Source organism: Manihot esculenta, chromosome 10, assembly GCF_001659605.2.
Source record: "Manihot esculenta cultivar AM560-2 chromosome 10, M.esculenta_v8, whole genome shotgun sequence".
Lineage (NCBI taxonomy): Eukaryota > Viridiplantae > Streptophyta > Magnoliopsida > Malpighiales > Euphorbiaceae > Manihot > Manihot esculenta.
This window is the reverse complement of record NC_035170.2, coordinates 4,901,976-4,924,987: the sequence shown is the minus strand read 5'-3', so window position 1 is coordinate 4,924,987 and position 23,012 is coordinate 4,901,976. Positions and strand designations below refer to the sequence as shown.

Below are 23,012 nucleotides of genomic sequence, written 5' to 3'. Positions count from 1 at the left end.
TAAATTTTAAAATATTAAAAATAAAGTGTAAAAAATAAAAAAAAATTATTAAAAATTGAAACCGATTAAATCAAACTGAATCAAACCGGTTCGGTTCGATTCGATTTCTGACTAAAATCAGTTCGATTCAATTTTCATAAACACTAAAATTTTAATTTTCAGTTTATTCGGTTTGGTTCGATTTTGAACCGAACCGACCAAATGCTCACCCCTACTTGATGGTAAGTGCATGGAATAAGTTTGAGAGATCTCATGTTCTACTCTTCCAATTTTCAATCTCTATTTTAAAAAGAAAAAAATTTATTCATACTATAAATTAAAATTTAATTCAATTAATTTTTTTTATAACTTTTATGTTCAGAATAAAATATTTTTATTTTTTTCAATTTAAAATAATTATTTTAAAAGAAATAAAATTGCTATATTTTATATATAACTTCCTTTTTGAAGTGTTGAACATTTATTTAGTTTATTTAGAGTAAGAAAATTTACAAAAATTTAATTTAATTAGTTTTTTTATAACTTTTATGTTCAAAATATTTTTTTAAATTTAAAATAATTATTTTAAAATATAAAAATTATGAATAATTATAATAGATCTATTAATATTTTTACTATTTTATGATTTAATCTAAATATTTAAAAATTAATATAATTCTTTAAATTTATAAACTTTGGTGTAATTATATTCGGTTTTAAAATTTAAAATGTAAAAAATGTGTCTTGTTGATATATAGTTTTATTATTTTTTATTTGACTCATAATATCTATTTACATAAAAAAATTTTAAAATTTCATATTTTAAGATTTAATCTAAATCTTTAATGTTGGTACAAATTAACTCCCTAAATTTATAAATGAAGAATAGATTTTTAAAAACTTAGGGGTAAAGGAAGATAAATTTATAAATTTTGAGTTGAATTTTATTAATTTTTAAAGATTTGGGTTAAATTATAAAATAATAAAAAAATTTAAATTTTTTATAAATAGATGTTATATAAATTAAATAAAAATAAAATAAAATAAATCATGTAGCCTTGCCACATCAGCCAGCCACATTTTTCTTCCAGCAATAAAATTTATAAATTTAGATAATTATATTAATTTTTAAATGTTTAACTTAAATCACACAATAGTAAAAAATTTTGAATTTCAGCGTAAATAAATTTCCTAGCCAATTTTCTTTCTAAGTTTTAACTGGTGAGAGTGGAATGATTCAGACCGGACTCCATCTGAATTTCTCAATCAGGCCGTCTCAGCCTTTTTAGCCCCTTAAATAGATTCCTTCTGAATCTCGCTTTAATTTTATCTTTCAGTCCAGTCCAAAACCAGAAAGGAGATCAATCCATCTGTCTTGTAGGTCGGTCCATCAACATGCGCACCCAGAGAGGCCGTTACGCATGGGACAGAGATATGATATTCTCGTACGTCCGAATTAACATGACAGAAACAGGTGACTCAATAATAGACAGTTTATTATACGTCATTAGCGATAAAAAAAAATATATAAAAGGAAAATGGCACTCTTCGAGACCTAAGTTTTTTATAAGTTCAGAAAGTCCCTATAAAAATTTTTTTTTTTTTTAATTTCAAATCATCACTATTAAAATTTATTATTAAATTATAATAATTTAATATTATAAATTTTATAAAAAATAATATTTAATTATTAAAATAATTAATATTTTAATATTTTGCAAATATGATGGGTTTATATGATAAAAAAAATTAAAAACATATCGATCGGATGGATTGAGCAAGTGTCAACGGATAATTACGCTGAAAAGGAGAGCGTCTCCGTTTTTCCGCCGACGGGTGGCATTGGAATTTGGGTCCTACACGTAACGACAGGGGCGGGAAGGTAGAAGTTTATACGCTTATTCTCTTTCTGTTTCCACAATTCGACCGTTGATCATGCTCAAAACAACAACATACGTACCTGTTCAGACGTAACCTCCACATCCCAAACACAACCGTCGGCTGCCAATTGGTCATCGCCTAATTAAAAAAATTAAATTTTAATAACCACATATAAGACCGTTTCAAATATTTTTCCACTCCAATTACTTTTCATTATATATATAAAAAATTTAGAAAAAATTGTCATTTAGTGTCTATGGAAAATTCTTAAATTTTGAAAATATATTAAAATATTTTTGAGATTTGAAAAATTTTATTTTATTTTATAAATTTTAACTTTTAAATATTATTAAAAAATTAAAAAATATTTTAATATAAAGATATTAATTAATAAATAGTTTATAAAATTAAAAAATTAATTAATAAATTTTTTCACATTATATAAATTATATAATAAAATAATCATAAAATTAATAAAAAATTAATTAATAAATTTTAAAAATATTTTAATATAATTTTTAAAAAGATAAATTATTATAAAATTTTTAAATTTTATAAAAGTTATTAATTTATTCTTATTTCAAAATTACTTGATTAAAATATTTTTATATTTTATAAATTTTAACTTTTTAATTTTTTCGTTAAAAAATTTATTTACTATTTTAAATTATTTATAATATTTAATTAGTAAAATTTTAATTATATATATTATTTAATTTTTATAATTTTAAATATCTATACTATTTAATCTTATTAAATTTGAAATAATTTTACTAATAATTTTTTTATAAAAAATTAAATAATTTAATTTTATAAAATATAATTACATTTTAATTAAATAATTTTAAAATAAAAATAAAAATCAACTAATAAATTTTTTAATAAATTTAAAAACTTTATAATAATTATCTCTTTTCACAATTTATCTAGCCATGCATTCAAGTCACATATATATATGGATCTCTCAAGACTATGTCCTGAGTTATAGTCAACTGGTTTAGACAAGAATTGGGGCGAAGAGAAATGAATTTTCTTTTTTTGAATTTTAGTTGTATTGTAAATAGGACATTTTCAGGTTGAATTGGTGTATATCCGTTATACATAAATTTATAAGAGGGGAAGATAGAAAGAGAGAGAGGAAATAACCAAGGAAGTGAAGAAAGAGATGGGAGAAAGAGACAGATAGTTGAAAATGGTGTTGCGGTGATAAAAGCTATAATCAGACATGCTCTGCAGCTGCTGTGTTCTTGCCTCCTATATAGTCCTATTCCCTCTATGCTCCTTTTGGCTTCTTTTGAGTTTTGTTTTTTCGCCACCAGCTAGCCACCCATTCCCCTGCTTCGTTTAATCTTTTCATGCTATATCATTCTGCTATAGCTTCCTTTAGCGTGCTCTGTTACAAAGATTACACAATCCCAGACAGATAAGAGGGAGAGTGAAGGAAGGAGATTGGGCAAAAAGGGTTTTTCAAGAGAGGGTTTTGGGCTTCTTTTTCTTTCTCTTCTTTTCTTGTTCAGAATGATTGATTATTCAGGCTCCAACTGAAGTGACACCGAGCGTTTGGGAAACCCAAAAGATTTTCCTTTTTTTTCTTTTGTTTGTAGAGCAAAGAACAAGAAAAGGGTTTTTTGAAAATTTTCAGCTTCTTGATGATGAAAGATTGTCAAAAGGAGGAGGGAAGTGATTAGTTTTCTTTGGAAGCTTGTAACTGTATGTGACCTCTGTTTCTGCTCTGCATATATTCAAGCACCAGAGAGAAAAATATTTGGCAAGAAATCTCAATCTCTCAGGCTTTACTGTCAAGGTAAACCAAAAGAGAAAGAAAAGGAGAGAAGAACTTTGCAAAATCAATACAAGAGATTAGCATGCAAAGAATCTAATTCTTAAGCAACTCCAAGACTTGAAAATGGCTGCCAATCAATCTGTAGACATGCAAGAACCGAGCATCGACACCGACAAGCTCAGCTACGAAATTTTCTCAATTCTTGAAAGCAAGTTTCTCTTTGGCTATGACGATCAGAAGCTCTGGATCCCCAAGCAGATATCTCCAGCACCCACAGAGCCAAAACCCGAGTCTTTTATATACCCACCAGTTGCCGATGCAAACGGCGTCTCTGCAATCAAGAACCAGCGAGGAAAAATCTGCATCTTATCCATCGACGGCGGAGGTATGAGAGGAATTATTTCTGGGAAAGCATTGGCCTATCTAGAGCATGCACTCAAAACGAAATCAGGCAATCCTGACGCCAGAATCGCTGATTATTTCGACGTTGCGGCAGGGACAGGAATCGGCGGCATCTTTACTGCCATGCTTTTTGGCAGTAGAGATCACCACCACCCAATTATGAAAGCAGACGACACTTGGAGGTTTTTAGCTGATCATGGCAGGAAAATTTACCGTTCTGGAAATGGAAATGGAGGAGGTGCTGGAAATGGTCGTAGTAGCGGCAGCAACGGCGTTCTTAAGCGGCTATTCGGCGGTTCCGGCTCGACCGCCGCCACAGCCTGTCTAGAGAAAGCCATGAAAGAGACGTTCACAGAGAAAGGCCAAAGCTTAACTCTTAAACACACATTAAAACCAGTTCTAATCCCATGCTACGATCTTTCAAGCGCAGCCCCGTTTCTGTTCTCAAGAGCCGACGCATTAGAAACCGATAGTTTCGATTTCCGGCTCTGGGAAGTCTGCCGGGCGACATCGGCCGAACCGGGTTTATTCCAGCCGATTCAAATGCGGTCGGTTGACGGTCAGACCAAATGCGTGGCGGTTGAAGGAGGTTTGGCTATGAGCAACCCAACATCAGCAGCAATCACGCACGTGCTGCATAACAAGCAAGAGTTTCCATTTGTGAGAGGAGTAGAAGATTTATTAGTACTATCGCTTGGTACTGGTCAGCTTCTCGAGTCGAGTTACGAGTACGAGGAGGTGAAAAACTGGAGGGCAAAGCACTGGGCTCGACCCATGGCTCGAATTGCCGGTGATGGTTCGGCAGAGTCAGTGGACCAAGCTGTAGCCATGGCATTTGGGCAGAGTAGGAGCAGTAACTATGTAAGAATTCAGGTATGGTCCAAACACAAGTTGCTCTATAAATGTTTGTGTAACTGTCAAAATGAGTATTTAATTCTGTACAGCATGGTTATGGTATTTTTTGCCAAGCCAGGCTGGTGAAAGGGGTTAAGCCAATTGCGTCTTTTTCAGGCATAAATGTTAATGATCTTTATATGGGGTTTTTGGGTTTTCTTCCTATTGTTTTGGGGTCATTGGCGCCAGTGTTTCCATGGCTTGTATTAGCCGACTTGAGGTGGTCTCTCTGTTAAGTTGCATGTGATGGTTGGATTCAAGCACTGTTTTTTTTTGGGTAACCTAAAGATTTTCGTTAGTGTTGGTGTTGGGTTTACCGAATTTTCTTTAATGGGTTTTTGTGCTTTTTGGTCAAAATGTCAGATATAATTGCAAGTTAAACCTAAAGTTACTGTAGAGTTTTAATTCAGTTATTGAATGAGCAGTTAATTGCAAAACTGAAGTTTTTCAGATTCTCTTTAATGGCAAAAATAAAAGACTCTAGGTCCAATTCTTTTTATCAAATTGTGAAATCTGAAATTTGGTAAAATGATTAATTGCCAACTTCCTTTCTCCAAGATTTCCTATCAATTGATGAAAACTCACAAGTTGGTAGCTGAATTATTTTCCTCTCCATCCATTTCTTCCATAATTGAATTCTATTGCTATGTTTAGAACTATTATCTGGATAGCAATTGTCTTATTGGGAATCTATTTTGGTGTCAATGCTATGCTAGCTGGCTGAGTAGTTAGTAAAAGGCTCAAGATGGGAAATTTTTGTTGTGGGTTTAAGTTGATGATAGGAAATGTGGAGCCTGGAGACCTGGGGCTTGGATTTGTGAGGATGTGGGTATATAATGATTGATGTTCATATATTAAGGGCAAATAGGCATATTATAATTAGCTTGTAGCTTTCGTTACTTGGGCCCTTGTGGTAGAGGACATAGTCTCTCATCTTGCCATTCTTGTACTGCCTTCAATATCTTATCTTCTCATTTTTCGCAGGTAAAGATCGGTATTTACCCTTACCAACAGTATGCTTTTGTTAGTACCTTTCTTCCTATTCTTGGATGAAAAGGGTATAGATCATTGAGCATACCCATTTAAATTTGACTTTGCTAGAAAAGTGGATGCATAATTAATTACCTGAAAGCACAGATTATGCCGAATTTCCAACTGGCTTACAACCCAATGCTTAACCTATTCAAATTGAATTAACCCAGTGTAGGCTAATGTGGGTTCAAATCAGCATGATTTATGTGAACCTTATAGGTGAAGGAATCTAGCTTTCTAACCACTAGATTCCACAATGCAATTTTTTTTTTCTTTATCAGTGCTGCATGATCTGCTCTTTTTGCGTTTGTTTATTTATTTATTTATGCTTAACATAGTATATTTTTTATCTGTACAACATTAGACTTATGGATGAAAATGGCAAATTAGAAATGCAACAATGCTCAATAAAGCTTCAATTATGCTAGTAAAAAAGTAGAAACAAACTGCATTGCGGGTCCTTTGAAGGCTTTTTGGCTTGTTGGTTAGGTTTCTGTAGCTTCACACGGTTTAATGTTTGGTAAAAGCATGGTGTGTGCTTACTTTGTGCAGTACAAATTCTCATTATTCCAATTCATTTTGGTGTGACAGGCAAATGGGTCCAGCTTAGGCGGGTGTGGACCCAATGTGGACACAGACCCAAGTCCTAACAATGTGAAGATGTTGATTTCCATAGCAGAGGAAATGTTGGGGCAGAAAAATGTTGAATCAGTGCTGTTTGAGGGTAAGAGGATTGGAGAGCAAAGCAATTTTGAGAAACTGGATTGGTTTGCTGGAGAACTTGTGCTTGAGCATCAGAGGAGGAGCTGCAGAATTGCTCCCACTGTTGCTTTCAAGCAAGCTGCTTTTAAACCTACCTAGACTCCTCTCTCAACTATATTCAGAATCAACCCAAGCAAAAAGAAAAAGGGTAAGCTTTTTTCTTTTCCTTTCACTAAATATTTTATAAATATTTAAATCCATTTATACTCCTTGTCTAAAGATAGCATCTTGGTGGACTATTCTATGAAATAATCAAGTAGGAAGCTTGAAGCTTGAAGCTATATGTACAAAAACACTAGTTCAAGGAATGATCATTACTTGGAATCTAAATTTCCCTTTTTCCAGGAATGAAATGTCTCCACATTGACACCTACTGTGCCCAAATGAAATGGATAAATTTGCTTATGCATTTCTTTATCCTGTTTCCTCTCTATTTAGCTCATTGTATAGCACCATATCATCAAAACCCATTTCTTCTGGTTATTTTCTTATTTATCAAATGTTGGCACATTAGCTGTCTAAAACAAATAGACATCAGCCAAAGTAAACACGATGAGGAGGCAAAAGAATTTGTCATGTACTGTGTCCTCGTGGGTTCAGTCTTGTCATTTTCCTTGCTTTGATTAGCGCGTAATTATTCTAAGTTGCTGTAGATCTTCTTATATTCCTGTTCAACAGAAAAGTCTTTGAAATGCAAGACTATACACAGGATTTGTGGGAAGACTGGCCTTATTGTTGTCGGTCTACCGACACTGATTATTGCAATAGATTAAGGGCATCTTGGTCATTTTATGGAACAAAACCTTTGTTTTCCTTTAGCCTTTTGGTCATTTATATATGAAGATATGCAACCAAAAGGCATATATTTGTAGGACCTTTAAAAAGTAGTTATCTTGTGACCTTATTTTGTTTTTCTGTTAGGGGCAAAGCTGAATTCTTTTCCTCTCAAGTCCCAAGGAGTGCTCACCCACATCTATATACATAGCCTATAAAACCAAACACCATCTCTTGCTTTTGTGATCACAAAATCACACTTATTACCTGTAAACCCTTAGATCAAGGGCATTAATGGTATATAGTCACATCAAATGTTACCTTTCCGTTGTCTTCAACTTAATTTAGTATAGTTGCCTGTGTCTTTCAAATGTATTATTATGGTACTCTGTACTTTTTCAACATTATAATCTTGCGTAAATGGGAGGAAATTCTCCAGCCAATAAATTCTCTTTGGTAGAACAAAGCAACCATCCCCATTTCACAATAAGGATAGAGCTAAGTGCTAAATTTTGTTTGATTCTGATGTGCTTTAATCCTGTGCTTATGATTCATTATAAACTATATTTGTAAGTTTCCTAGTACTAAGTAAATATACCCAAGTGCACATTTCCATACTAATGAGTTTTAGAAAAGTAATTTGCTCGGTGCATTATGCATTAAAAATAGCGTATTGGGAAAAATCATTTCCCACTTTTCAAGTGAATTTCATGAATTCTTTTTGTAAGTTGCATTATTTTTAATGTGCTAAGATTTTTTTTTTTTTAGAAAAAAAAGTAATAACAAATGAAAGAGTGATGATGAATTGTAGTTGGTCTGTGCTTTTTGCTATTGCTTTGTGATAACAAATGAAAGAATGATGATGAATTGTAGTTGGTTTGTGCCTTTTGCCTTTGCTTTGTGATATGTTTGAAAAGTCCAGAAGGGTCAAAAGAATTGGCATTGGACTAGGAGATCTAGAACTTTGTGCTTCTTGCTCTCTTTAGTTTCATTCCACTCATACATGATAAATCTTTCTTTAATCTTTTGCACTTCCCATCTTTTTTTCTAACTAAATTTCTGCATTTGAAATGCAGGCATATGTATAAGAGAAAGAAAAACAAAGGAAGAAGGGGAAAAAGATTATATATATATATATATATAGCAGCTTTTACTTTTGAAAGTGAAGATTGGGTGAAAGGAAAGGACAACATGAAGGATTGAAGATATCTGAGTGGGATACTTTGCCTGCCAGAAGATAAGCATTGTGGTGTCCACTCCACTTTTCTACATTGGCAAGGAACCAAGAAACAAACAAAGAAAAAAACCATTATTATGAGTTCTTTAAGCTTTTGAAGGTCAACCGACAGGCCAGGTATCAGGTCTGAATATTTTCATGTCAATTAAGAAACCTACTGTTTCCATTAATATATTATATCTCCCATTCCATTTCCTTATTGTTATTATTACTATTACCTGCTTTCTTTTTTTCTTTATCTGGTCCTTTTCAACCTTTTTCTCAAGAAACTTGAGTGGGAGTGGTGGGCTACTTTCTCAAGAAAGAACCCAGATGAACAGCCATGGTTCTTTTTCAGACTGACCTTGTTTATTTTTATTTTTTATTTTTTCCCCTCTTTTTCTTCATGTTTCTTTTCAACCAAACCAACCTCAGCTCCTGAGAATGGGATAGATCATAGATGGAGGGGCCAAAGCTTCTCTTTTCTGGTTTTTTTTTTGGGTTAATCTCTATAAGATGATTTGAGGGCCCTCCATGTGAATTTGTGTTTTGAAGAGATGTTTGATGATGTTATTATGATTGTTTGGTGGTAAAAGAATGGTGATGAAAATGGCTGATGATGCTTGTTTATTTTTGAATTTTTCTGTTTGGCTTTTTCTCTTGTTCTCTTATTTATATTATTGGCAAATTTTTGTGTATTAAATATTGAAAAAAATTTTATGAATTAGCCATAAAAATAAATTTATGAATTTCAATAATATTAGTTGAGAATATATTAAAAAAGGCTGAATAAAGTTTATTAGTTTAACTATATTAATAATATTTTTTAAAATTTTATAAAAAATGATATTTTATTTTTCTAAGACCAATAGAGAGTAATTAGTATTTAGTTTTTCTTTATCTTATTAAATTTTAGATATTCAAGACTATAGATAATTTCTTTAAAAAAATTAGCATTATAATATGTTAACTTAGAGAAACTATTTATATTTTAGTAATAATCTCTATTTTTCTCATTTTAAATGTTTTTACGAATTTAAAATTCAATTCCGTTTAAGCAATTTCTAAAACAGATTAAAAACTAATTTGACAGAAAAAATCTTTTTTTTTATTAAAATAAAAATGTATTAAAAATTTTAGATTTTATTCTCATTTATATTTTTTTTTAAAGATTCTTAGTAAAGCTTTTTTCCAAAAATGCACATACCTAAAAATAACACAATCACGGGTATCATGTCCATTTTCATTCTTAATAAAAAAAAAAAAAAGAAAATTTATTATTTAATTTTTAAATATTCTTATTATATTTTCAAAAATTTATTAAAATATTTTTTTTCAACTGATAAAATAGCCTTCGATTTATTTATGTCTTTGTGCCGTTAAAAATATAGTAAAAAATTAAATTTTTTTTTCCTTTTTACAAAGAAAAAAAGGAATAATATTTCTTTTTCTGAGAAATAGTAGTAATTATTTTATTGATAAAAAAATATTTTAATAGATTTAAAAAAAATAAAGATATTTTAATAAATTTTTAAAAATATAAGAATTAATTTATTAATAATAAAAACATATTAAAAATAAAAATACTCGTGTATTAAATAAAAAAATTTATTTACGACTAAAATTAGATTTTTAAAAAAATTTTCACATATTTTTTATTTATTTTTAATGAAAAAATAACGAAAATATTATTTTGTTGATATTTTAATATATTTTAAATAATATAGAAACTATGGTAACACATAAGAATTAAATAATAATTTTTTTAAAAATTAAATAATTTTATTTTTAAAAAAAAATCCATTACGTAGCTTGAGAGCTAAAGCAACACCATTATTAAATTAGACTTAAAAAAGCAAATATTATTAAATACATTTAATATTTTATATTTTTACGCTTTTTCATAAATTACAAAAAATAAATCTCATTTTATATAATTAACAGAATATTATTGTTAATCCAAGCATATTTATATACTCTCATAATACATAACTATCATTGATTTGAGAATTTATTCAATATAATTATTATTCTTTTTTTTTTTAAATGATTCATTTTACAGAAAAAATTAAATAAATTCTTATCAAATCATTTATAATTTAATATATTTAAAATAATATTTTAAATTAAAAAAAATTAAAACTTTTGAATTTAAATGAGTTTAAATTAAAACTTTTGACTAATTCAGATCAAAAGTTAAACATGGGCTGAATTTAATATGACCATTCGTTCATTAGAATTCTTAAGATGTCAATTTTTTATAAAATCAAAATATTTTGAATTTTAAAAATAATTTTTTATTTTAAATAATAAAATTAGTTCACTATATTTTTATAAAATTTTTAAATTCTTAATTCCAAACAGAGAGAATAAGTATATGGATGAAATTAAATATTCAACTTGTAAGTATCACTCTTTTTTTTTCTTCTTTATAATATAACATAATTTATAGTTTCCTTTTAAGAAAATAAATGAATTCAATTCTCATAAAATTACACTATATTTTATTTCCCTATTTTGAATAACTCATTTACATAAAATAAAATTTTCAATTAAATCCTTATATAATTATGCATTATTTTCATTTTTTAAATTAAAAGAAATTAAATTATTTCATTTTAGAATCCAAAAAAATCAATTTAATTGAAATTATTCTATTTTTTAAATTTGAAACAGAAGGGATAATTTTTTTTTATTTCTATAACATGATTTTTTGAATTAAAAAAACTAAATATAAAAATTAATTAAAGCACTCACAGATTTAACCCGGTGATAAATAAATTTGAGAGATATTATATTTTAATCTTTAAATTTTTTCTAAAAAAATAATTAATTAAAAAATTAATTGAATAATTTTTTATGAATTTGTCGCCTTCGATCTAAGCATAATATATATATATATATATAATATAATATAATTTTATATTTATTTTAAATTATAAATAATTTTATATTTCTATTTTTAAAATTTGTTATTCTTATGAATAATTTAATATTTATGTAATCCATTTAACTTTTAATGAGATATTATAAGTAGAATCACATTAAAAAATTTTATATAAATTAATTATGCTAAAAATAAATATAAAATTAGAGACAGAGCTCTATCTTAGAAGTGATATGGATGGGAATTATGTGTAGAATTGAGAGAGACCTGACTTTATTAATGGAATATTTACTTTATTTTTTATTATTATAATTATTGAAGGGTTATCTTTTTTTTTATTATAATTAATTTAATATTCAGTTGCCTGCTTCACACGAAAAAAATCCTGCATTATCAATGGATGATATATAAATTTTAATTTAATATTATTAAATAATTTAAATTAATTATTTTAATCAAATAAAAAATAAATTTAAAGTTTATTTGAATTGATTTAAATCAAATTAATATCATTATAAATTATCTCTGCTTTATTTTAATTACTTTAACTCTTTATTTGACATTATATATCTTTTAAAAAAATGGATTCATTATAAAATATCAACTTATTTAAAATAAAATTTTTTAAATTAAAAAGATATTAAAATTTGTTATTCGAAACAAAAATGATTAGAAAAAAAATCTAATTCAATTAAAATTTTCTAATTTAAATTAAATTTTTTGTAGCAAATATATTATTTAATAAAAATAGTGTAAAAATTGTTTTTTTTTCTCAAAAGAGTTGTTTTTTTTTTTTAAATGATCTATTTTTTTATTAAAAATTATTTTTATTAAACTTTTTTAGTAATTTAAAAAGTTAAAAAATATAAAAAATATTTTCTCCTAAAACAAACGGAGTTTAAGTATTAAAATACAAATATATCATAATCCTAACATTCGGATAGATAAAAGTTGATTACTTAATACTGTATTTTAGAGTTTATACAATAATATTTTAGTAATAATTATGAAATTATTATATTAATAATATTAAAATAATAATTTAAATTTTGATAAAATTTAAAGTTTTATAAAAAAATTAATTTTTATTACTGATACACTGTGATCTAGAAAAAATAAGATTTACAATAGTTTAATAAATTTGGCTTGAGAGAGGGTGTTTCTCTCTTTATTTTTTTCCTTTTTTCACCATGACGTCTAATGGCATCTCTGATACATGATGTCTATCTCTATCATTCAGCTCCGTACGCACGGTGGTGTCAGTTCCCCTTACTTATGTCAGACGATCATTTAATTTCCATAGAGCGCGTGCAAGAAGGGTTGCGAAAAGACCGGGCCTGCTGTCCATCCTTGAGTCTCATCACGGGGCTGGTTTCAACACAGCAAGTTTTGGACTCGAAGGTGGTTCAGGTTGGCTGATGTCTTCAAATCCCGGTCCATTCCTGTGGGCAGGCTTTCCTTGAGGCGCTCTAAACTCTGGGCCGACCTATGCTATCATGGGCTCTAACTCGATCTGAAAGGGAAAAGGACCTAGCGATTATCAATTTCATATAATAACGCATGTCAATATAAATAATTTGTTTTATGTCTAATAAAACTACAATATTAGCAACACTTTTTATCTATTATAAATAATTCAATTTTTAAACCATTATATATCAGTAATTTTATTTTAGATTAATTTTGTAGTAATTATATCATTAAAACTCTCGATTCTAATCTAATTACAAACCCTATTTAATTTAGGAGTAACATTGATTATAGAAAAATATTTATCCCATTATAGTTAGTAAAATATTTTTCAAAATTATAAATAGATTATGAGTAATAATTATAACATTTATCATTAAGATTATTTATTATTAGGATAATCAACAAGTTGGTAGTACAATTCAAATGTCTCAAATATAAAATAAAGTATAATTGAAAAATGACAAGAAGAAGAAAGAGAGAATATTAATGTGGGACTATCTATAGTTGCTTACTATTTTTTTTTTTTAGAACATGATATTTAAATATAATTAATATATAATATACATTTACATTATTTTACAGTTTAATATAAATGTATGTCAAAAAATCTTAATTAATTTCACACTCTTATACACTAAATTAACCGATTTCAAAATCTTTATCTCTCACAATAGCATAATTTATTTTATAAAAAAAATTTAAATAATTTTTTACAAAATAATACAAGAATTTTATTTCTTTTAAAATAAAAATTTTCAAAATTAAAAAGATTGTATTCCTTCCTTCTAAATAAAAAAAAAATTAAAAAAAATTAATTAAATTGAACTTTTACCAAATTTTTTATTCTATAAGCTTGAAATATGAGTCACAAGAATTATAATTTGGATTGTTAAGAAATGAAAGTCAGGATAAGGAATTGAGAAATAGAGCTCCAAGCTTTGTTGCTTGGTCAGCTGGGAAAGTGGAGGTATCTGTTTACATTGCTTGAACAAGTTCAGAAAAAAATAAATAAACAAAAAATTCCCACAAGCTTTACGCTTTGGACAAGATTTATTTGTAAATAAACAATAGAATATCTGTTTGAAGTGCAACAAACATAAGACATTAACCCTACAATTTGAGGAATTACAACACTCAAACATAGGAAAATTAAGGCCTCAAACTTGTATTATCATGTCTATGGAAGTGTCTCATTCTCACAATCTTTTAAGGAAAAAGAAAGCTAAACCCAGAATGAAAAATATGTTACAACCACCTTGGTCGCCTTTCAAATTGACATGTTGAATGCCTCAACACTTGGCAACTCGATCGATTCTTGCAACTCTGGATTGATGGGAAACAGATGACACTGAGCATGTTGTGCCATCAATTGATCAACCAGAACCAGGGCCACCATGGCTTCTACCATTGGCACCGCTGCATTATCATCAGATCAATCAACACACACTCTCAACAAAAATTCTTATTTCCAACCCTAGCAAGGATTTTATAACCACTGGTGAAGGGTTATTAATCTCTTTGTAACTCACTTCCAGCACATGAGAGAAAAGGATAATGCTACAACTCCGAAAAAAGACCCAAGGTAATACGATTATTTGATTAGGCTTACCTCGAGGGACAACACAAGGATCATGGCGACCACGGGCAATTAGCTCTGTATCCTTTTTATCTCTGGTCACGGTATGTTGTTTCTTCTGCAAAAATATTGAAAAAAGTTATCATATGTAAACATTTGAAAATTTCAACCATACATTGTAAAGACAAATGTTTGATGAAATTATGCCCAAAAAATAATGATCTCCTGTTCGGAAACAAGATAAACCTATAAGAGCAGTACAAGCAGCTCAGCACCGTGACATACATCTATAAGCGCTAGGTGGATAGAAGAAATCCACAACTATTAATCCTGTGCCTTCCACCAGTACCTTAAGAAAAATATTTTGACATATGGGACATGGACAAGTTCAACCATAAAGTTACCAACCCATTAGGACTTTATCGAGCATGCACCAGAACATTATTACGAAGATGATCCTTGCATGAATTACAAAGATGACAAGCAACTTCCTTCAGATATGCATATTCATGCTCGAATGCACAATTTTGGTTGTATTCACAAAGAGAGAGAGAGAGAGAGGTTATAAAAAAAAAAAAAAACAAACGAACAAACAACTTACTCCTATTGTAGATGTTGGCTTGAAAGCTATTCTCATGTTTATGGTTTCACCATTGGATATTCCTCCCTGCTCATTCACATGGTAAAGTCTCAACAAACCACAATGCTCAACTAAGATTATGCCATTAATTTAACCCAACTGAGAAAGCAAACAGATCAAATCTGAATAAACACACCTGTATACCACCAGAACGATTGGTTCTCGTCCTGATTTTTCCATGTCCATCCACATAAAATTCATCATTATGTTCACTGCCAGTCATATAAGTGCCTGCAAGGATTTATTGACTCAAATTACAATGAAGATTCCACTCAACACAATTAAAAAGAAATATGATGCAGATGATAGCAGTATGAGTTATCATTCTACGGTCATTTGGCCAAACAAGCTCAAGTAAAGAAAATAGCAGCCAAACGCACTTCAGAGTACCCAAAATGCCTAACCTGCAAATCCACTGCCAAATTCAAAGCCCTTTGTTGCAGGTAGCGACATGGCAGCTTTAGCCAGCTCAGCTTCAAGTTTGTCAAAGACTGGTGAACCAAGCCCCTGCCATGCAACTACTGATTTTAATCACGAGCAAATACTTGCAGAAAATTCAAAAAATAAGGCATTATCATAAGTTTAAGAGATGAAGAAACTGACTCATGATACATCAACCATTGATCAAGAGACACCTACGCACCCACCAACAAATAATAAATGCCCTTATAAACTAGCCAAGAACTAGAATACGGGCACTCGTGTTTGCATGCCCAGGTGAACTGGCTCAAGCACAAAAACATTCAAACAAGACAGAGAGAGAGAGATGGTTAAAACTTACACGTGGAGCATTTCTTACAATGCATGTGACCACTCCACCAACAGAATCCCCTCTCACTCGGACTGTGTCAATAGCAGCAATCATCTTCTCAGCATATTCAGGATCCGGACACCTAACGATGTTGCTTTCTATCTGTTAATGTTTTTATGCATTTCATAGTCAGGCTAATGGCTATTTATGAGCAGAAAGACATTGAAAATAAAGTGCAAACAAAACTAACTCCAAATTTCCTCAGGAAAATTTGGAACAAATTAGAGGACAAAAACGAGAGATATCACAAATAATTAGTCATCCTCAAGACCTGAAAAGTGAAGACTAAGACAGTAATGAGACTGCCACAATATTATACAAGTTGAAATAAATAAATAAATGTATAGAAATTGTTCTGATCTAAATGAAGAAAAAGCTGTCAAAATAATAATTTTCACCAAGACATCAAAATGTAAGGTAACAAATATGTCAGATCAAAACAATTTTAAAGAGTGAAAGAAGTATCCAATAAAAGCCAAACAATATATTTACACCAAATAGGAAAAAAAAAGCACTAACATTACAGTCACCATGCTATGACCACTTTGCGACCAACATTCATGCCATCAGGCAGCTACATGGGTGCATAATAAACTCTGGTTACCGGTGTAATGTTATTGGCTTCAGGCATCTAATATATACAAAACTCCAAGTAAATGCATGCTTAAACTCATAATCAATCAAAAGCAAAAGCGCCTTTCATTTAGATCATCAATTATATCAATCAGCCTACTCCTTTGAAAATAAAAGGCTTGGTTTCTTAGTAGCTGTCAGTGCAAATATTATCATTAATATGATGTTCTCTTCCAAGTAAAATGGGAGTTCAATCCTATCATAATACTCTAACCAGCTTCTAGAAGAACATATTACAAAGAATCCCCATTCTCCACAAAGAGGGAATTAGTCTTTCTAGAATTAAGCGAGTTGGTGACGGTCTAAATTACAGCATCAGGAGACAACCTTAAATAGGATTCATGGGGATAGAAGTGTTAATCATGCTACAAATCCAGGTTCTTAATTATGAGAGACATTGTTCAGTAGGCTTCTTCTGCACATAAGGAAATGAAATATATGTGCTTGGTATGCTAAATCATTGACACTTCCAAATAGGCAAACCCTCTTACAAAGTCAGCAAGTCAAAAGACTAGTTCCTCAATAATTATTCCTTTGGGAAACCCACTACGAAAACCTAAAAAGTAGCAGCAGCTTATACCTGATCAAGTGTCAAAGACTCATAATCAATCCGGTCCTCTGGAAGTACCACCTTGTGAACTTGAGATACATAAGCAAGAATCTGAAAACAAGGCATTGTAGCAAATGAAAATCATATAACAGACTTGCAATAGCAGCAGACTCTTATGGGTGACCTTATCATCTGATAAAATAGATAAAAAAAATTAAAAATCATGACAAACCACCATTATAAGCAGTCCCAATGCTTCTTACATCCAGTGGATGAACACCTATGATAAAAAATTATGAGCCTGGTGTATCATAAATAATGGAAGTGAGGTTAAGGTTACTACCATCATTTGAAAACTCATAACATCAAATTTAAACACATTGATAGGTCCGATTTAATTGCGACAGCTTTGGACGCATACAATAATTGAAGTATGCATCAGTAATGTAATATATCCAATATCTTGCAAATCACAGGACACATATTAGATTCCTATTAAATGTTTGGACTTTCTTTTTTCAATCTAAAAACCAAAATATCACAGGTAAAAATACAAGATGACTTCATATAACATAATTTCACTAACTATTGCGCAACAAATGAAAGCTTCATAAATTTTGAATTATTATGAGCTACAAATATTATAATATCCAACAATTCGATAAAACACGGCATACTCATAGATTTATTTATTAGTTAGTTAGTGAATATCATTATACCACATTGCAAAGACAGAAAGTCCTGACAATAGTCTTCTTATATTATCTTCATATACAAGTGTCATATCCATGTTCCAAGGGCAAAGTATTAAATGCAGTATCCACAAATCATTGAACTGCTAATTAGTAAATAAATGAATGCACATAGAGATTAGTCAAAAGAAGTCACGCAGATAAGCATAAATATGCACAGAACTAAGGAACAAAAGGAATCTTCCATGCATGCTCAATTACTGATTAATTAAACACCCATCCCTCCTACAGGATAAAAAAAAAATAAAAGGGGAGTCAGTGCACTTCCTCAAACCTCAATCAAAACGAACAAATATACCTCAGTTCCAGAAAATTGCTTGAGAATTTTCTTTGCAATAGCTCCTGGTGCAACTCTTCCAATGGTCTCTCTTGCTGAAGATCTACCCCCACCCTTCAATTAGAAATTGGAGTTCATAAATTAGGTCCCGATAAATCTGCATCTCCTAAAAATGAAGCTAATAATGTTTGTTATGATTTTTTAAAGAAATTACCTGGACTGATCTGACACCATACTTCATGTCATAAGTTGCATCTGCATGAGATGGCCTATAAGCTACCGACATTTCACTGTAATCCTGACAATCCAATGATATTACTATTAAACCTAAGCATACCAGAAACAACAAAAAAGGTATTAACTGAATCTAATGTAGACCACATATATACACACTTCTCTAGTATTAATTATATTATCTGAAACTCGAATAACTCGGTCAATCTCTAAAGGATACCCTATCACCTAAGTCATTACTGAATTCACTTTTGTATTGCAGTTAATGTAGCAGACGAATAACCATATTCTCTCACATAAAGGTATAAATATATATCCTCAAATTCAGCTATTACCCCACATAAAAACACCATCATGCACAAAATAATACCAGGAAAACATTGTTTCAAAAATGAAGAGAGAGAGAGCGAGAGAGAGAGAGAGAGAGAGAGAGAATAAAAACACCCAAGAAGGAGTGCCAAAAGCTACAGACAAAACCTGTCTGAATTGGTAAGTGAAATATTACACAATCATAGAAGAAAAAAGCATGATGGAAGTATTTTCAATCAATATGTCACACTGTCACATAGATTCTCAATTTTTGAACCCAGTATCATATAAGCATCTACATTACAAACTCACATGTCCCCTTTGATCTGTATTTGGTACAAATACATGGATGGGTGTTCCGGTAGTCACTCCTGCAATCAATAAACATGCACCAGTCCATCAATAGAGAATACAAACAGCAATTTGTCTTAGCTGGATGGAACAAAATTAAAACAAAAGACAAAGACTAATAATGTCAGCGAAAAACTAACCTTCCGAGACACCTGAATATATTTTGCATGTATCAGTCTCTTTTCTAGGGGTGGTAATTCGACTCTGACCTGGCCTCCTGCACAACTCAAATTGTTATTCCTTTGAAAGAAATATGCATCATAATATAAAAGATCATGAGACTAGCATAAAATATTATACAACAGACTCTTTGTATTTCCAAATACAGAGTTATTTATCAGTTTTCACTGGCACAAAGTAATCACACTTAACAGGCTTTCCAACAAAAGGTGCAAGGATCCCTACTTCTACAACATACTCTCAAAGTCTCAAATTACCTCCTATCCAGGTCTCCTTGCAAATCAGCTTCTGAGAGAGGGATACGAGGAGGGCATCCATCAACGATACAACCAACACCACCTCCATGAGACTCTCCAAAAGTTGTAACACGAAAGTAAGTACCATATGTACTCCCTGCTGCATGTATTTCTGTTGTGGAGAAGGCAAAATGTCAGGAAGCATATCCTAGAGTTTGTTAAATTCAACAAATCAATGGAATTGGAGACAAAGTTCATTACACAAAATTGACTAAAGGCCCAAGTAGCTCAAAGCTCAAATCTCAGGATGCTTATATGCAAAGGTGGGTGTAGCATCCCTCTACTCTAATAAGCTAAAGAGAAATCTCCAAGACAGTTGTTGAATCGAGAATCGAATCATAAGATCCAGTACAAATTTTGAAAAATCAATTGAAAATACTATATATATATATAAATATATATAAAATCAATTGAAAATATTAATATATATATACATATATTAATTTTACCAAAAGGTATTAAAAATTCAATTATAAGTAATTATATATGTATTTTAATTCAAAACCATATACTAAACATAAAACCAAGGTAAAGCTGATGACTTTGAACAGCCAAGCTCATAGTTTCATATACTAGCAAGTTAAAATTTTAAAAATAATAATAATCAAAACCATTGTGGGCCATTTGCCCCTTCTTTTTCATTAATTTGTTGTCTTTCTCTTAGATGTTCTGTCTTTTTTCCTTTTTTTTTTTTTTTTTGAGTTTGGCCATTTGTTACCTTTCTCTTTGTGAATCTAAATCTATCAATTCCCAATGATTATCCTGATTCACTTTCGATTCATGAAATTCTTGTCACATTCTTGGCTACTTACTATTCACCATTAGATTCATTCCATTAGGTTAGTCATTTGATATGAACAACCGTACAATTCTAACAACACTGCTCCAACAGACAAAATAAAAAGAGCCCACATGCTTTTAAGTGGATGCTGCCAACTATAACCAGGATTAGCACCACCATTGGTGAAGGGCTTCACATGGTTGTAAAAAAGCATAAAAAGAAAAAAAAACTATATTTTCAAGTAGATATCACATAGTTAAAGGTAAAATAAGTCTCTCTCTCTCTCTCTCTCTCAAATACCAGTCTATTCCTCTCTCCCATGCAATTTTTCCTTTAAAACAAGAACTTTCTCATCTTAATCAAGCTTTCCATGACAATGAAAAGTTCAAAACATCACTTTCTTGATTGAAGCTACTGTGGCCAAATTTAGTTGCCATTTCGACACATTTCAGATGTATAGCGTGTAGTGTTAAGTTTTGTACAACATGCCCTGAGTCCATGGACAACCACCCAACATCCAAAAATTCAAATGGTAAGCCTTGTTGATACAACCACAAAGATCACAACTGTCTAAAAGCAATCATCTTTAGCACACATAGAATACAGTCTAGAAACCAACAAACATAACTTTTTGAGAAAGAGAAATATAAACAAAAGCAACAGTGAAACAGTAAGTGAAAGTTTCAACTAATGCATCACAAACTTTTTCAATAACTGTACTAGATAATTTACAAGAACCATAAATCTCAAGTTATACAAATAAAGAGCAAGCCCCTAGTTCTTGCCTACACCGGCTGTCCAATCCATAAATGACATATTACCTACAATCATACTGGATTCTATCTAAATGCTGGTCATTTTCATAGTGTTAGGGTGTACAGCCCGGGTATAGGTAGAACTTCTCCAGTCCTAGATGAGGCCAATATATTTATACAAACAGCTTATAGAAGTAAACCATAATGCTCAATTGTAACAATTCGAAATTAAAAGAACAAAAAAAATATTTTTTCCTTATATTTTGTGGATTACCAATATATTTTTTTCTCTTGAGAGACAGTCCTGTGCCAATTCTTTTAAGGTTTCAATAATCAAACTGGAGGAATGCAACAACAGAAAAACTTGAAATTCACATCAGAATACACAATAAAAAAAGAAACTGCTTTTCAAAATTACTCTACTTCACTACAATCAGACTACAAACTACTTAATAGCTAATACCCACGAAGGAAATTATGCAAGAAAAAACGCATGACTCACGGAGCTTCTTGGGGGCTCGTGGGCGGAAGGAAATCTGGACTGAAGAAACAGATAAGTCCCGGACGTCGGAGAGCGAGGAAGAACCATCAAGCCGGTAAGCCCCAAAGAAGGACTTGGATGCAAGAGAAGAAGCCATTGAACAAGTACCGAATTGATCACCAAAAACCTAAATAGGAAAGGGAAAATGATTGGAAATGGTGGGTATTGAGATTTGGGCAATTGGTACAAATTGGTGGTGTGGGTGGTTGTTGTTAAGGTGTAGCAAGTCAGTGGCCACCTACCCTCTTCTCCTAACGATTTTTTCTTTTAAAAGGGAAAATGAAAATTTATGGGGTAGGTGGAGCCGACGAGGAAACGGCTGGTGGCTGCCCTTACAAGCCTAAGCATAACACTCTGTTTGTTTGGAAGGAAATGGGATTCAGAGAACATGAATGCTAAGGAAATAACGTTTTCTTTTACTCACATATTTGTTTACTCACTTAAATTTTATTAAAAAAGATAATTCTATGACATTTTGTCTTTTGAAAATATTAGTGTAACTAAAATGAACTTGTAAAATTAATATTAAAATTCATTCTATATTTTTTATACTAAAAATATTTTTTAAAAATTTAAATTAATCTAAAAATATTAAAATATATTCATTCTATATGATATTGCGTGAATCTATAAAACTGCAAAAGAAAAAGTGAGGCAATCGGTGTCGAGAGATAATGATTCTGACGCTTAATTTCACTTTTAATAATCCAAGCGTCTAAATAGAATGTTACGAATTTTTTATTTTAAGTGAAAGATGTAAAATTTTATTTTTTTTTCTTTTGAGGCCTGTTTTAATGAAAATATTTTATACGTAAATAATATTTTTCAAAAATCATATTTAAGAAAATACTTGTTTTCTATATTAAATTGATATATTAAAAGAGAAAAGATACAAGTAAGATTATGTACAAGAAAATAAATAATATTAATAAAATTTTTAAAATGTGAAAATTTTAAAAGATATATATATATATATTAAATTTTTTTATCTATACAAATATTTTTTATTGATTATTTTTTTTTAAACACTCTAAACACTGAAAAATCTTATATATACTAAAAGTATATTTTGCAAACAAATGAAGCCAAGGAAAATGACCTTTTAATTTTTCCTCAAAATTTTTTTTCTTTCTATTTTGTGTAGAAAATAAAAAAATGGATGAGATAAGTCAAATGAAATTTTTATTTTTTATAATATATCCTTAAAATAAAAAAAAAGGTAATTTAAGCTATTTGATAAGGA

General features: G+C 30.2%; 2 protein-coding genes across 2 annotated transcripts; one reads left to right on the top strand and one right to left on the bottom strand.

The window, feature by feature from the left end:
• The first annotated feature begins 2,850 nt into the window (after positions 1-2,850).
• On the top strand, positions 2,851-8,939 carry LOC110625105 (patatin-like protein 6). Its single transcript, XM_021770641.2, has 3 exons — positions 2,851-4,918; positions 6,563-6,881; positions 8,584-8,939. Exons 1-2 carry the CDS (start codon positions 3,767-3,769, stop codon positions 6,830-6,832), a joined length of 1,422 nt encoding a protein of 473 aa, XP_021626333.1. The 5' UTR covers positions 2,851-3,766; the 3' UTR covers positions 6,833-6,881; positions 8,584-8,939.
• Positions 8,940-14,092: 5,153 nt separating this feature from the next.
• Positions 14,093-22,133, bottom strand: LOC110624834 (chorismate synthase, chloroplastic). Its single transcript, XM_021770219.2, has 13 exons — positions 21,731-22,133; positions 19,654-19,804; positions 19,357-19,433; positions 19,178-19,236; positions 18,537-18,620; positions 18,344-18,436; positions 17,324-17,404; positions 16,081-16,212; positions 15,704-15,806; positions 15,436-15,530; positions 15,261-15,326; positions 14,693-14,777; positions 14,093-14,499 (listed from the first exon to the last, which is right to left on the bottom strand). The coding sequence occupies exons 1-13, from the start codon at positions 21,864-21,866 to the stop codon at positions 14,351-14,353; spliced, it is 1,311 nt and encodes a 436-aa protein (XP_021625911.1). The 5' UTR covers positions 21,867-22,133; the 3' UTR covers positions 14,093-14,350.
• Between the last annotated feature and the right edge of the window lie 879 nt (positions 22,134-23,012).

What these genes read in the sequence shown, in the direction of transcription:
- LOC110625105 (XM_021770641.2), top strand. Translation starts at nt 3,767, where the DNA reads ATGGCTGCCAATCAATCTGTAGACATGCAAGAACCGAGCATCGACACC. An exon ending in GTAACTATGTAAGAATTCAG is followed by an intron (nt 4,919 to 6,562) that starts GTATGGTCCAAA and finishes TTGGTGTGACAG; the next exon opens with GCAAATGGGTCCAGCTTAGG.
- LOC110624834 (XM_021770219.2), bottom strand. Translation starts at nt 21,866, where the DNA reads ATGGCTTCTTCTCTTGCATCCAAGTCCTTCTTTGGGGCTTACCGGCTT. An exon ending in ATGGTGTCAGATCAGTCCAG is followed by an intron (nt 18,437 to 18,536) that starts GTAATTTCTTTA and finishes TTCTAATTGAAG; the next exon opens with GGTGGGGGTAGATCTTCAGC. An exon ending in ATCGTTCTGGTGGTATACAG is followed by an intron (nt 15,327 to 15,435) that starts GTGTGTTTATTC and finishes GTGAATGAGCAG; the next exon opens with GGAGGAATATCCAATGGTGA.